General features: G+C 46.1%; 1 protein-coding gene across 3 annotated transcripts in view; it reads right to left on the bottom strand.

Moving 5' to 3' along the window:
• The window catches only part of SPDYC (speedy/RINGO cell cycle regulator family member C), a 136,990-nt gene that overhangs the window by 2,637 nt on the left and 117,898 nt on the right, over nt 1–16,455 (bottom strand). For all 3 annotated transcript variants that reach the window (XM_078662101.1, XM_078662103.1, XM_078662102.1), the window contains exon 6: nt 9,747–10,041. In XM_078662101.1, the coding sequence (XP_078518227.1) occupies nt 9,747–10,041 (295 nt within the window). The remainder of the gene's footprint in view (nt 1–9,746; nt 10,042–16,455) is intronic.

The following is a 16,455-nucleotide window of genomic DNA, read 5'->3' as shown; positions in this document are numbered from 1 at the left end:
GAAGGCAGTCTTTATCTTGGTGGATCTATCAGCGGCCTGCGATACAGTCCCCTACTTGAAACTCCTTGCCAGTCTCTAATCTATTGGGATTGATGGCCTAGCCCTGAAGTGGATCGCTTTTTTCTTGGATGAAAAAAGTCAAGAAGTTTGGATGACCCGTTTCTCCTCTACAGCCTGTGAGCTAACACGTTGGAGTGCCTCAGGGCTCGGCACTCAGCCTTACCTTATTCAATGTTCATGCCTTTAGCTGTATTAGCAGAGACCTGGGGGCTAAGGTAATCTATGCGGATGACACCCAGCTTTTCACCTGTGAAAAGTGAGAAGAGTTTGTCCGAGAGGCCATGAAAAACTCTCTAAGGTGTTTCACTGGCGGTCCATCAACCAATTAGGGAATTAACCTAGACAGAGCACTTTCCTTCCCAACACAAATCTAGGCACCGTCCAATTCTAGTTTTGGGCTGCTTCGCACTTCGAAATAAATGTCTTCCTTGGTCTGTTAAAGCTAAGAAAACAGGGATCCAAGGAAGTGCAATATACTTTGGTCTTGGAGATTATATTCTCAGACTTCAAGTGCCGCTGGCTATCAGAGAAAGTATTTTGTGACTACGTTCTCCCAGAAACCTACAGTCCTCCTTCGATCAAATGGCTAACGCTCCAATAATCTGCCAGGCTAGAACCGGCTCAGATGTGAGTCCCTTGCTCATTGCACCATCAGGATTCAAGCAAACCGGGCCGACGACGGCTGAAATGCCAGAAACCGGTCCCCGGAAGCTTGTTTCCTTCCCAGTGTAAGAATTGGCTTGGTAGTTTGGTTTGCCCTGTTCCCATCATGCACTGGGACAGGAACAGACTAATTTGCATATAGCCAGGTTCTGAACTGGGATGGTGCAGTGAGCTAAAAAACGGTGTTGGATCTAGCCCTGATCTCTTGACTGGGTGAGAGTATTCTGCTTAATTCAGAAACTCTGTCCATCACCACCCCTTGTTAAATATAGGCTAGAACCGGTGGCAGGTCCTTTACCCATCTTGGACTGATAGCTAAGAACGAACTTCCTCTGGAGCTATGTACCACAGCTGAACAATTCACCTTTAAGAAAAAATTAAAAACATGACTTTCAACAAGCTTAACAATACAATCTGTTTTGTAGGTAGCCTCTTATCCAGCAGCAAGACACTCCTGGGAGTATTTGTATGCTTTCTAAATCTCATATCAAACGAATTACTACCTTCAGGGTAATTGAACTATTTTTTATAAACTATGAGGTACCAGTGGTACTCGGGGCAGGGGTGTTAAAAGGGTCACCAGGGCATGAAGCACTGTTTGCGCCATCCTAAGTGACCTAAGTAAGCAGATGACAGCAGTTTTGCCATTCCAGACTGCAGGAGCATTGCACACTGCTTGAAGTCTACTTTAGGCTCACCATGTGTGGCAAATTCAATGCAATATTTTTTATATATGCCAGCCACCCCTAAGGAAGGCCCCTCACCCCCCTCTCCCCCCCAACCCAGGAGACAGGGTGAATTATATTAAAGATGAGGGCATAAGTACAAGCTTATATGTACCTATAGTGGCCTTTTCTTTTAACGCTACGAGTGCCCGGGTGCCAGCCCATGTTATTTTATGGACTGCTCATCTAACTCTAGGTTACCAGCTCCATTATGGTACCAACGTAATGCGTCATGTTTGGTATCAAACAATGGGCCTCATCACCCCTGACACGAATCTTGTGTCTCGGACGATGTGGCATGCACCTTGGAATCTACCTTAGTCCAACTGGTTGCCCCGGCCTTTTTCTGTGCTCTGGCTGCTAGCCCGCAGCTGCTGCACAAAGAAAGGAATCCGACCCCCTGCCAGGAGGTGTGAACTCTCCCTGGAGTCAAACAATGGCCTGGGGGTGAAAGAGGTCCCACCACCCTCCCAGAAAGGATTGCCAGTCAAGTGGGATATCAAGACTGAGCTTCATAGCCTTCACTGATTGACATGCAACCAGGCTGCCTCCAAAGGAGGAAATCGCTTTCCCCTGCCCCATTTTCACCTGGGTAAGTGAGAAAATTGGGTATTTAGAAGGTGCACACCCTCAGAAGGCTAGCCACACCTCTTGGGTTAGCTACCTGGTCTGTACAGTTAAGAAAGGTTTCTGCCATTTTTAAAGTGTCAGAATAGAGGGTTCTGGGTAGAAAAGGGGAGCCTCAGATGTGCTCACCTCAGGGGTTTATTAGGCACTGGTGCTAGTAGCCCATTGGCCACTTGCAATCATACCCCCAATGCCCCCAAATCTAGAATTTAAGGGCTACCCCTGACACCGGAGCCTCAGTTCTGATCTGATTTGCAACAAAAAACACAGGAGAAACCAGAATTTGCAACAACAGGAGCAAAACAAACCAAAGGCGTGATACTCTGTTCCGGGATGAATCGCAGTCGTGCAATTCCAAGAAGGTTGCCACAAATGCAAAAATTGTTTCCCCCAGACAGAGGGACCCCTTTGAGAGCCAAAGGCAACATCAGACTCAATTGGACTAGTGGCACTAGTCCCATGCACACTGCAGGTAAAAACATACCAGAACTCCAGAACCAAAAAAAAAAAAAAAAAAAAAAAACTGCTGGCCATTGGGCCCGCCAAGAAAATTGCCCAAAAGGAGATGGTCCAGTACACTGTGCAAAACTTAGTCCTGACCTTCAGCAAGTTTCAGGCAGCTACCATATTCCCTCCAGATGTCGAAATAACATTCTGCTGAGCTTACAACTGCCAATGCTTGTTGGTGGCCAATCTGGCAACCATCACCTTCACTCGGAGCTGCAAATTGAGGGAACACCACAACACCTTCATCTGACAACAGCAGTGACCTAGTTGACTGTGTGCACCAGTTTCCTTACCCGCTTTGCAAGCTGTAATATCAGCTCTACCATGGCTCCCACTTCAGTACAAAGGACATCCAGGACAACTCCGCACCCAGGCTTCGAGGCAGGTACAATCAAACTGTTGTGGCTTGGACCTGGGACCTGCATCACCTTTACCCTTCTCGGTTCCACGCAATTCTACATGCAAGTGACCGATTTTCGCAAGTGCTTTTTTCCCATTGAACGCAATGATAAAGTTTTGCACAGATTTATTTGCTTTTAAAATCTGTAACTCTGGTTATACTTCTAGAATGAACTTCTTTTTGGTGTCTAAATCCATATCAAAATCTGCTTTAAATGTATAAATTGGTAGCGGATTTCTTTTGAGTTGTGTCATTTACTTATGTCTGTTGGTACTCTGAAATGCTTAACCCAGGTTTCTCTAGGAAAGCCGGACCGCTCTTCGCCACTCTACCAGGACTGGAGCTAAGCATTTATTATTGTGAATCTAAGGATCATCTAAGAGGTATGGAAAGCATTGCATAGTGAAGCCTACCCTGCATCACCACAACACTCCACCTTCCTACACCTGCCAAGCATTCAAGTAAAACATGTACTTTCTGAACAAAAGCTGCACCTTTCATACTGGCCAATGCGGGAATCGTTGGCCAAGTAGTTTAGGCATTTTTCCTTCATTAGCTTAACATTATACTGCAGGACAGCCTTACAGAGAATACAGTTTTGATGTTTGTTTTTTTATGTGCGCATGCCTGATCGTCTATGAGTAGGTTGTGCTCCTAGTAAAAGTTGGGCAATCAACCGACAATGGGCTAATCAGAAAGTATTAAGTGAGAAGGTCTTTAGTGGAATAAATTAATTCTTTATTCAGATATCCTTATCTTAGCAGCTGGAATGGCCCTAGATTTCAACATAAGCAGCTGCATCCAATTCATGATGCAGACTGAAAGGTCACAAGAAAGGCAAGATAAGCGCCAACTTCATAACCATTCAAAGCAAATACATTATCCCAATAGGTATGAATAAACGAGACAATTTATGTTGCATGCACAGGGCATTACAAAGGTCAAAAACAGGAGACACTTATTCACAAGTTTTTAAATCCAAAAATGATCTTTAGTTTCTTGATAATCAAAAATTATGAAAATAAATTCAAGCCACAAGAATTATATACAGCACGTAATTGGAAAAAATCAACAGACAACCAATAAAACTTGGTGCTCAATATTTACAAGTGAAGGGGTGGCGACGCAAGTGAAAGTGAGTGAACAGCGATAAACGGCGCAGGTGAGCAAGGTGATATATACAGTGACTAGCTCAACAAGTGACAAGTATTCAAAGCGACTTTATATAATACATGTAGTAATTTTATATCACAAATAGATGCGCCTATAATTTGCGCTGTGGAGTCGACGACGTTTCGGTCCTTATTGAATGTGGACCATCATCAGAACTGGGTTGTCTCATTTGTGGTGCTGTCGGGAAAGCAGGACAATGGTTAGGGTCCTAGGGTACTGGGTAAAAGGGAGATCAATATACAGGACTAATGGTGAAGGGACGGAGATAGAAAGGTGTGGTGAGGGGCAAGTCAAAGTACAGCACGTAGGTCCATGGTTGTGCAGGGGTTTGGTGATGATTAAAGACCAGCGTAGGATAATGAATTAAGACCAGTGTAAAGAGCTAACGTCCTAGGTAGTGAGCCCAGTGACCAGCTGATCGATGAGTATGACACTTGGTCGTCAAGAAAGCAAAAAATTAATTAACCACCCATGCACGTGTGCTGTTATAATTGACCAACAACCGGTTTTACCTGTAGGCAAGAGTTTTTGGAATCCTCATCCGAGGATCAGGCATGGAGAAATCTTTGCTTCTATATAGTACAGTGAGGGAAAAAGGATTTATGTAAATCCACGTCCCAATATGAATTTTTTATGAACCAAACTAAGAGTAGTTTAAATAGTACCTTAATCTTTATCGTCTACACCGGACAAGGCAGATAAATTCGAGGGCCGTTCTGTTCGGTAGACTGAGGAACCTGAAACCGAAAGGGACGGTCAGGGTCCATGGTATAGGTATGAGCGACAAGGTGAAATGAGACGCGATGCATTACAGGCTTACCGGAGTAATCAAGAAAGCCGGTCACGTAATGAATACGTTTAGGCAACCAGCCGAAGGGTCAGGGAAGCCCGCGGGTCGCGTCTGAGTCGATGCTCGAAGCAAACACTCGCTGCAGGGGAAAGTTACCAGGAAGAGGCATTGCGTGGCTGGGGGGCGGGGTCGGCAGTCAATGGGCGGGCATGGGCGGGACTGGAGGGCAATGTAAAAATTAAAGGGACAGGGTATAGAAACTAAAGACATGAAGGGAGACCCGGATGGATATGATTCAAGTGTTGCGCAGTATACATCAGAAAACAAAGCAGAAGATTACATGAACCAATCGTGGTCTCTCGCATCATGTATATTCAAAGGATGTCATATATGTACTAATAAACGTACATGTTGCAGAACAATTAGTGTGAACAATCAATATAAATATAAACAGATCCATACAGCCATAGTTGCGGTGTTACAACAATATGAAAGGGGGAAAGGTTCATATGGAGGAATTAATACATTATAGTGTAACCTGCTATACATGATTTAACAAAACAGTTAGATAGACCGGAACAAGGATACTGTATATCAAGGCTGCTAGGTGGTCACAGTATTATTCCACTCATCAAGAGTATTGAGACCGGATGCCACAGAATCACAAATGGTCATCCATTTACATTCAGCTTTATTTAACAACCTCTTTATGTCTCCCCCACGAATAGGGAGCGATGGATTGTCAATCACTTGCCAGGCAATGTCTGTATCTAGGTGACCTGAATTGATAAAGTGTGGTACTAAAAGGGGCAGTGAGTACTTTACAATTGATCCTTTGTTTGATCATTTGGGTCGTTAGATATAGATATAGATATAGATATATATATGGCAAACGACCCAAATGATCAAACAAAGGATCATTCAACACAAGAGTAGGATCAATTGTAAAGTACTCACTGCCCCTTTAGTACCACACTATCAATTCAGGTCACCTAGATACAGACATTGCCTGGCAAGTGATTGACAATCCATCGCTCCCTATTCGTGGGGGAGACATAAAGAGGTTGTTAAATAAAGCTGAATGTAAATGGATGACCATTTGTGATTCTGTGGCATCCGGTCTCAATACTCTTGATGAGTGGAATAATACTGTGACCACCTAGCAGCCTTGATATACAGTATCCTTGTTCCGGTCTATCCAACTGTTTTGTTAAATCATGTATAGCAGGTTACACTATAATGTATTAATTCCTCCATATGAACCTTTCCCCCTTTCATATTGTTGTAACACCGCAACTATGGCTGTATGGATCGGTTTATATTTATATTGATTGTTCACACTAATTGTTCTGCAACATGTACGTTTATTAGTACATATATGACATCCTTTGAATATACATGATGCGAGAGACCACGATTGGTTCATGTAATCTTCTGCTTTGTTTTCTGATGTATACTGCGCAACACTTGAATCATATCCATCCGGGTCTCCCTTCATGTCTTTAGTTTCTATACCCTGTCCCTTTAATTTTTACCTTGCCCTCCAGTCCCGCCCATGCCCGCCCATTGACTGCCGACCCCGCCCCCCAGCCACGCAATGCCTCTTCCTGGTAACTTTCCCCTGCAGCGAGTGTTTGCTTCGAGCATCGACTCAGACGCGACCCGCGGGCTTCTCTGACCCTTCGGCTGGTTGCCTAAACGTATTCATTACGTGACCGGCTTTCTTGATTACTCCGGTAAGCCTGTAATGCATCGCGTCTCATTTCACCTTGTCGCTCATACCTATACCACGGACCCTGACCGTCCCTTTCGGTTTCAGGTTCCTCAGTCTACCGAACAGAACGGCCCTCGAATTTGAATATATGACGATACAACGAATTCCGTTGCAACGCATGCCTTTACCACGCATGCGTTACAACGGAATTCGTTTACCACGCATAAACTTTTCCTCGACTATTTGCGTGGTGACGTCATACGTCGTTAAGAGAAAACGGCATTTTTTCCCCGATTTCTCTTAAACGACTCTGATGCCGACGTGACTTTTGGTGAGTTGTTTTATTTGGGGGGAGACCCCCCCAAACCCCCCCTTTTTTTTTACCTTTACCACATATGCCTTTACTACAAACATCGTAGTAAAGGCATGCGTGGTAAAGGCATTAGTGGTAACCACGCATGCGTTGTACTGCATGCGTGGTTAAAGATTTCGTGGAAACGGCTTCGTTGTAAAGGCCGTTTCCCCTCGAATTTATCTGCCTTGTCCGGTGTAGACGATAAAGATTAAGGTACTATTTAAACTACTCGTAGTTTGGTTCATAAAAAATTCATATTGGGACGTGGTTTTACATAAATCCTTTTTCCCTCACTGTACTATATAGAAGCAAAGATTTCTCCATGCCTGATCCTCGGATGAGGATTCCAAAAACTCTTGCCTACAGGTAAAACCGGTTGTTGGTCAATTATAACAGCACACGTACATGGGTGGTTAATTAATTAATTTTTTGCTTTCTTGACGACCAAGTGTCATACTCATCGATCAGCTGGTCACTGGGCTCACTACCTAGGACGTTAGCTCTTTACACTGGTCTTAATTCATTATCCTACGCTGGTCTTTAATCATCACCAAACCCCTGCACAACCATGGACCTACATGCTGTACTTTGACTTGCCCCTCACCACACCTTTCTATCTCCGTCCCTTCACCATTAGTCCTGTATATTGATCTCCCTTTTACCCAGTACCCTAGGACCCTAACCATTGTCCTGCTTTCCCGACAGCACCACAAATGAGACAACCCAGTCCTGATGATGGTCCACATTCAATAAGGACCGAAACGTCGTCGACTCCACAGCGCAAATTATAGGCGCATCTATTTGTGACATAAAATTACTACATGTATTATATAAAGTCGCTTTGAATACTTGTCACTTGTTGAGCTAGTCACTGTATATATCACCTTGCTCACCTGCGCCGTTTATCGCTGTTCACTCACTTTCACTTGCGTCGCCACCCCTTCACTTGCAAATATTGAGCACCAAGTTTTATTGGTTGTCTGTTGATTTTTCCAATTACGTGCTGTATATAATTCTTGTGGCTTGAATTTATTTTCATAATTTTTGATCATCAAGAAACTAAAGATCATTTTTGGATTTAAAAACTTGTGAATAAGTGTCTCCTGTTTTTGACCTTTGTAATGCCCTGTGCATGCAACATAAATTGTCTCGTTTATTCATACCTATTGGGATAATGTATTTGCTTTGAACCTTTGAACCCCAATCCCGACTGGTTTATGGGTCACACTCCTGTTTTCACTTACAACTTCATAACCAAGACTTCCTGAACCAGATTCAACACGAGGCTGCGAACCTAGAAAATTTTATACGGAAAAGGGAGAAGTTGCAGCCTCCCTTATAAAGTAATTATTTGCAAGAGAGACCTGTTAAGTTAGGCCCAGTCTTCAGATCTATACAGCACACTAAAAGCACTGTTCACTGCGCACAAGTTAGAAATACAGTGTCAGCTAAAAACAGTGTATCGCAACAATTAGGAGTGTCCAAGAAAAAGCAGGATATCCAATGTGGGGCCACATACTAGTGCACAGGAATGGCCCTACATTTCTCAGAAGAACTACTCTAAGGCGGTGCATTGAAGGCTTCACCTCCTCAGACAGCAAATGGTATTTAATAATTCAGCTGTGTAAAGAGCTGCATCCTCTTATTAGACAGGAGGAATACTGTGGGTTCTGAAAAACACCTATTTCCATGGAATGGGACCGGATGTTGGAGACCTTTAAAGCCACCGATCCCCTTGAGTCACACCGCACAGAGTAGGATGATCCCCAGCATAAGGCAATGATATTGTTCCTCCCCCCATTCATGCCGGACGCTGGGCCGGTCATCCGAGCAGCTTCACTTGGTCAGCGACCCCCACACGACGCACATAGGAGAACAAGGCAGAATCCCAGGTCTGAATCATCTCAGCTGGGAGTGAGCCAGATCAGAGGGAAGGCGGTAGTATAAAAATGTTCTGTTTCAGCTGATTTGGTCAGACAATATAAAATTAAACAGTTGATGCCGCTTGTCGATCCTACAAAAGTCAAACAACCCAGATGGACTATTACTTGAATGTAAAAGGTTAAGAAGATCGTGCTCAAGTCCACGGTACCTATGTTATATGGGTTATGTCCCAACTGCAGATGCGATAAACAAGGTATAACACTATATAAAATCAATAAAGTATGTTTACAAAAAAAAAGCTGCAGCCTCTTTATCCAATTTTATGGTCCCAGACTTACAAAGTCAAGGGCTTTGTACAAATCTTTGGGTTACTCCCTAACAGGGAAGACGCATCAAATAGGAATGTGAATAAAGAATGCTGCCCTTTCCAGAAAGAGGGCCCAGAAACAATTGCTAAGGCACCACTTGAACTGGAAGGGACAAAGTGTCTCTGTATTCGATCTACCCTGAAGCAGAGAAAAGGCATGTGGCTGGAAAATGTGCAACTCTTGGGTGTGTGGTAAAGGCTGGGCCCCATATGGATAAAGGGGCCGGAGATCTACACAGGGCCTAGTAAACTCGTTTTTCTCCATTTCCTGCTCTGGTTCCAACTCTGGAGCATCCAATCAACTGGGAATGAGTGGCAGCAGTAACAAGCACAGAGCAAAGCTTGGTTTAAACACTTTAAAATCCCAACATTGAAGTCACAAGTCGTTCTGGTGGATTTAATTATATCAAACAATGCAAAAAGATAGCAATAAATTGAAAATCAAGGTAAGGTATAGATATGCCAAATAGGCAGTACTCACTGTGTATATTGTATGATGCGCCAGGATCCAAAACAATGTTTGGCGGTAGAATGAGAAGGTCTTGAGGCCATTTGTCTGAAATCCGAAAAGGATCACCCTTTGGAGAGGTAGTATTTACAGTATCCTCGGCACTGCAGCTCCCGGCCCGCCTGCAGAGCTTGCAGCTAACTGGGGTAAAGCCGGGTCCTCGGGGGAACGAATCCTCGTCGCTCTTTAGGTAGCTGCGGATTGCTCCGCTGTGGTGTGGAGGACGCTCACGCAGCCAGGCCCAGTGCGTTGGGTCCTGGGATATGACCTAATGAATAAACAGCAATGGGAAAGTTTTAGAAGCTGGTTTGTGCATCAGTATGACACATATTTGCAAGTTACACTCAAGCTATCACCATTTAACGGACTAAACCTCATGCTGTTGGATTAGGATGCACTCATGACAATAGCTCAGTATTAGAACTTTCGGTTACAACTGGTAAGGGAACTACTCCCTCCGTGAAGGAGCGGTTTAAAGATCAGTAAATAGGTCGTAAAGACCAAGCTAGTCAAACACTTCATTACCGGCAATGGCCCTAGAGTGAAACCAAGAATTTTGCTTCATCTTCACGAAGCCAATGACTCCCGTATGGGAGTGCGTACATCTGGAAAGATAGAATAGAGGAATGAAGGAGAATAATATACAAATAATTTGCCATGAGATTGCCGGATATGTGTATATGAATGTTCATTTATTTACATACTCAATTTGCAGATTTGACAACCGTTTAAAACAGACTTCACTTTAATCACACGAAGACTGCATTGACAGTCAAGAGTTAACGAGGGAGTCCCAAACTCACAATCACTTTCTGGAACGTGGCAGTGCTGAGATCAATACTCCCATGCAAACGTGGTGACCTACCTGACTAAAAGAAGCATCATCTGCCTCCAGGAGACCTGGGCTCCAACTCCAACGGTTCTATGCGGTTACTATGAGCTCTTTAAACCAACAAAACGGACCACAAGCTCTTTAAAGCAACAAACAGACCTACCTCTTTGGGTGCCCATGAGGGGCCGGGGGGGGGGGGGCTTTTAATTTCTATCAAACACTTGAGTAAGAAGAAGGCCGTACCCCTCCACCAAAACTTCCCAGCCTGGCAAGCAGTTCTAATATTCGGGATCTCAAACATAAAAGACGTTCCACTACTTCAAATAAACTTGTATCACAACGCAACCAAAACACTCAAACTGCCTGCCACCAAACACATCTACGACTGCTTGGAAGATGGCCCACTTCAAAAACTATTAATTAACTTCGATCTTCCAAAAGCACTACGAGTAATGCAGTCCTGAAGAATCCTGGGTGCAACACGTCGTACGAGTGACTTACCTTCGGTAAGTATGTATCTGGTAGAAACGATTCTAGCCGCAGATTCCTTCAAGTAGAATTACTCCCAGGCGTGAGACTGGATCCGGAAACTTTTTTGCCACAGCATCCCTGCGCGTTGGGGGCGGGACGACATCACGCGACTCAACCCAGGCGTTGTCCGCACACATGACGTCAGCAAGAACACAGAAGACCAGCCCCAGTGCGCCTACGTCAGTTCTCTTCAGAGAACTTTTCTGCACCACAACGCGGAACCACCAGATAAAAAACTAAGCATGGGAACAGTGTGCGAAAGCAGAAAATTTAGAAAGAAACAGTGACTAACAACACCACCACAGTAGTGTCACACCACAGAACCCAAGGCAGGGAAAGAAGAAGCAGCAGCAGCAGAGCCCTGCCCAACCACCCTGCCAGCCCATAGACAGCCTCCCACCTCTGTGCCCCGGAGGCAAAGAACATGTGTAAGGACATGGTACACATAGGAAACCCACCACCCCCAACCTGAGCAAGGAAGGGTACCAGTCCCAACACTGAGAGGGACAACAAACCTCCAAGCCACCCCAACATAAAAGGGCAACCACCCACAAGGGACAAGGGCAAGACATGGCCAGATGGCAATCAGAGGATAGCATGGGAGGGGAGGGAGGACAGGGATAAAAAACAATCCCCCCCCCCCCCCCAAAACTTGGAGTAGCCAGATCAGCAGGGCACCGGGAAACCATCCTCCGAAGCACCAAAGGAGGAATGAACCGCCCCCAGACAGAGCCACCTGTCAACAACAAGAAGGCACGCACTCACAGAAGATACAGCCACCCACCGGGAGGAGAGTACCAAAGACCAACCTAAGGGTCCTCGCAGACTAGGGTAGGAAGGGCGTGCCATGAAGGAATCTGCGGCTAAAATAATCTCTACCAGATACATTGTTACCGAAGGCAAATAATTCGTACATCTGATAGAGACTACTATCAGTAGATTCCTTCACGTAGAATAGATACCCTAGCAATACCCCCTGGGAAGGAGGGTCTGCGAATGGACCCCACCAGCCAATACAGAACAGAGGGCCCACAGGGAAACGGATCTGTGGACCAGGTAGAACTTCGTCCCTGCCAGGCAAGGGGAACACCCCCCCCCCCCCCCCCCCAGCAGACCCCCCACCAACCGCAAAGGATGTAGGAGGGAGAAGGCGGCTGAAGAGGAGCCAAGGGCAAGGCAGAGAGGCCGAAGCACCCCACTGCCCCACAAGGCAACACAGCTTCCACCCCAACGTCAAGACAGGAAGAAGGGTGGAAGAAGAAGAAGCCTAGAAGGCCCAAGTAAGCGAGGGAAAAGGTGGCATACCCACTCCAGGTGAACAACCTGCCAGCCAGAACACTGGCAGGCAAAAGCCACAAGAAAGAAGAACAGCCCGAGGCCCCAGGAAGGCAGAGTAGGCAGCGCCTGGCAAGGGAGAGGAAGGCAGAGTAGGCAGCGCCTGGCAAGGGAGAACATAGGATCATCCCAGACCTCAGTGCAGAAGCAGGGAGATGAGGAGATGCCCGGGAACACCACTACGGGAGGCTGCACACATAACCTCAAGGAGCAAAAGCAACCTACACAAACACCATGGAGAACAGGCACAGAAGGCGACCGGAACCCTCCAGCCGAGCGCAGGCCATACAACAGCTACCACTACTCCACCTGGGGTATGATAAGTCCCAAATATGGGAACCCTCTTTGGAAGAACTTCCGCAGCAGAGGGAAAAACAAAACCGCCAGGGGGAAAAAAATACCCCCGCAAAAGGCTTGACAAGCAGCCCAAGCAAGCAGAAGGCCTAATCTCAGGGCCAAGTCTGCGCAAAAATTCCAACACACACCTAATCAACAAAAGGGCCGTTCAGCAGCCAACAATGCCAAAATCCCAAGGAAGGACGCAAATGGCCAGAAAAAACACCACAGCCAGAACAACCGGCCTAAGAAGGCCCAGAATCAACCAGACTCAGGAGTCACTGAGGAGGGGACGGAGGAGAATAAGGCGGAGGAGGACAGAGCCCTGCCAAGAGCCTCTGGATGGCGGAGTCGCCAGTGCATGGAACAGGCTGCCATCAAACAGAAGGTCAATGAGTCGCTCACGAATATTCTCAGGGAATACTCCATCCAGAAGCAAAGCATGGCGACGGAGAGCGACCGAGGAAGCCATGGCCTGGCCTAGCACCTCTGAGATGTCCAGAGCGGAGCAGAGAAACGCCACACGCTCCCGGCCATTCAGCGCATGAGGTTAGAACACTTGACCTCCTGGGACGCTGCAGATTCCAGAGACTCAGAAGAGTCCCTAAACAGGAGGAGGCCAGAGCCAGCACACACAAGGTGTTCAGGGGCCGCAGGTCGGGGCAAACATATTGCGCCCCCAAGAGTCCAGCCAGAGGGCCTCCCGAGATGGTGAAGACAACAGCAGTGGCAGGGATAGAAAAGCATTCCGCAAAAGAGGACACAATGGAGAGGGATGGAGGGACAGACACACCGGGTCACGCGGTGCTGGAAGGTGCCGGTGCAAAAGGTGGAGCCGTGATCTCCCCCAAACACCACATACAAATGAGGTGAGGGTCCGTCGCCGACATCGGACGTCAACAAGACGAGCACGTTTTAAAACCGGAAGGAATCCGCACACTGTTCCCACAACACGCACAATAGCAAAAGGAAAAAGGCCTAAACAGGCCTAGAGCACGAACCGGACCTGCGCTGCACGCGGAAAAGGAAAAAACTGACATAGGCGTGCCGGGGTGAGACTTGTGTACCCTCGCTGACGTCACGTACGCCTGGGCGGAGACACATGATGCCATCCCCCGGCACGCAGGGATGCTGGGAAATTTTTGCCAGATCCAGTCTCACGCCTGGGGATAATTCTACGTTAAGGAATCTGCGGCTAGTAGTCTATCAGATCAGCATTTTCAGGTGATTACGGCTGCATCCTGAAATTTCTTGGACTGCTGGTCACCGTCCATCTCAACTCAAGTCTAGATGTCTCTTCATATCCCTGCTTTTCAATCACCAGCCCCACCTCCCTCACCTTTGCCTCTCTCGATTCCTCCATCAACTCCCTCCCACCACAGTACTTGCGCTCTTCCAATGCGCCTCAGGACTGGTTTTGGGCTGATTCTTGGTGAGTGGGGTGAAGAGGATTGAGGAAAAGAAGCTTACAGTGATTAAGAGAGCGAGCGTAGTAGAAGGGGCGAGTGACTCAAAGCAGAAAATATTATGCGCGTTGGTGTAAGGGGGACGACGGATTAACCTTTTGGAAGAATAGGTGGAGTTCCAGTGCGCGTCTGACAGAGGGCATCACCGAGCTGGACCAAGCAAGAGATTTAGTTAGTGGGAGAGCCAGTCAAAGGATGTTTTGCAGGCGCTCTGCCCCTGCAATCATTGGCCTCTCCGCTTAGACTGCAGGCCTGTGATGTTGCGCGCCCTGTCACTTCCTGTGATACTACCCAACTCTGAGAGTCCCCCCACTTCTTGTTTTAGGACTTGTGCCCTGCGTAACACACTCTTCAGGTTTGATGAAGCCTCTGCTAAAGTGATAACTGGGTGTAGGTGTGGAGGCTCATCTCTGTAGCAAAACAAGTGAGTGGCTCCTGGTCAGTTTTGTATGCCAACAGTTATGCACTCCCATCCCTGCCCAACCAACAAAAGTGAGGCCCAGTAAAATTACCCTGTTTGAGATTAAAAGGAATTCCACATCACACAACACTTAGGGCAGCCGTTCTCTCCCTTCTATTGTTTATCATATTTTGCAAAAATCTTGCTTACAGATCAGGCTCAACCCACAGAGTGTGTAGCAGCAGTTCCTCAACATAACAGCTCACTTGTTTTTGGGGGTATTTCCCTGTCATTAATCCCCCTCCTGCATCATCTGTTACTTCAAGTTTCCTTTGCCCATCCACAAATTGGGTGAGACATGTCTTGGAGATTTGTTTTTGGTGGCTACAGAGGGCAGTTCAGGACTTGCTCTTCCTTCCGCCACAGTTTGTGGTGAATATTGCCCTCCAGTGTGCATATGAATGCAAACAAGAAAAATCATCTAGATCGAATTTGCTCTTGTTGAAGTTCCTGCATGGTTCTTTTCTTGCTAATGTTTCCTACCAATCCGTAGGACTAGCGCATTGTCTGGACACCATAAACTAAGGGCTTGGTGTAAAGACGGATTCTGGACATCCCCCGCAGGATATGTTGGCCTAAAGACAAGCTAGCTCACAACGCCACTGTAACCCCAACCTACCAGGAAGCGAATAGTTTCGGGCAACCTCGGACCATGACAACCCTGGCCCCCTCAGGAATTTTTGAAACAGTACAGAACCTTTCGCCTAGTCATTCGTGCTCACATATTCTAAGAGAAATATACAGAGTATAGACAGTAGGAAGTTTTCAATAATATTTCTTGCATAAAATAAGTGTTGCAATAATTAGTAGACAGAAGCAGATAAACGGAATTACAAGCACCAACAGCATAAAGAGTAGATTTAGTTCTACTAAGGTTCTGAACAATTGTATATACGCAGGCATAACAAGGCAGTAATCTAGCTTACTCTTACAATGCAAAACCTTACTCTAAGTGTACCTAATGTGTGTAGGTGTAGAGCAAAAAACACCCGCCAAGACACCATCCAACCCCATTACCTGATGGGATAAAGTGATAAAGTGAAGGACCCAGTCTTGGTCACAACCTGGACACCCCTCACAAGAGATCAGGTTGCCGCATGGTGATTTCTCAGCATGCAAGGGCCCTCTGTTTCAGCAGAAGTACCTCCTTTACTAATCTATAGGGATGCTCATCTTTTATAATAGAAAGCAGCCTTGTGATGTACGCATAGATTAGTGATGTTATGGATATGCAGATAGGCCTGTCTGTCGTGTAGTTCCTATAGTACGCATGCAGGACCTGCACGTTTGAATAACAAACTGTGGGTATGTGGCAGACCGGTTCTGTACACCCTCACGAGAAATGTTAGCCTATTTCCATTTAGCTAGCTCACAGTGCCACTACTGTCTCCTTATCGGGGAGAGTTTCTGGCAATCTTTAGAACATTACAACCCTGATCCCTCAAGATCGTGGAAACAATGTACTACTTTTCACTCAGTCACTCGTGCTCAGTTAGTTTATCTCATAGGTACACAGAATAAACAGTCTGGGCATTTCAATAAGGATTTATTGAACATTTATGCTCAGGTTAAATATATGAGCTGCAACAACCATTAGACAGTAGCAGAGATATAGGATTAGCAGTACAGTGAATATAAAAGGATAGTACAGTTCTACCATCTTGCAATAAGCATGAATAAATACATGATAAAAGTGTGCATACTCCTACAATGCCTATCTAG

Source organism: Lissotriton helveticus, chromosome 9, assembly GCF_964261635.1.
Source record: "Lissotriton helveticus chromosome 9, aLisHel1.1, whole genome shotgun sequence".
Classification (NCBI taxonomy): Eukaryota; Metazoa; Chordata; class Amphibia; order Caudata; family Salamandridae; genus Lissotriton; species Lissotriton helveticus.
The sequence above is the reverse complement of the archived record's forward strand: the minus strand, read 5'-3'. Positions and strand labels throughout refer to the sequence as shown.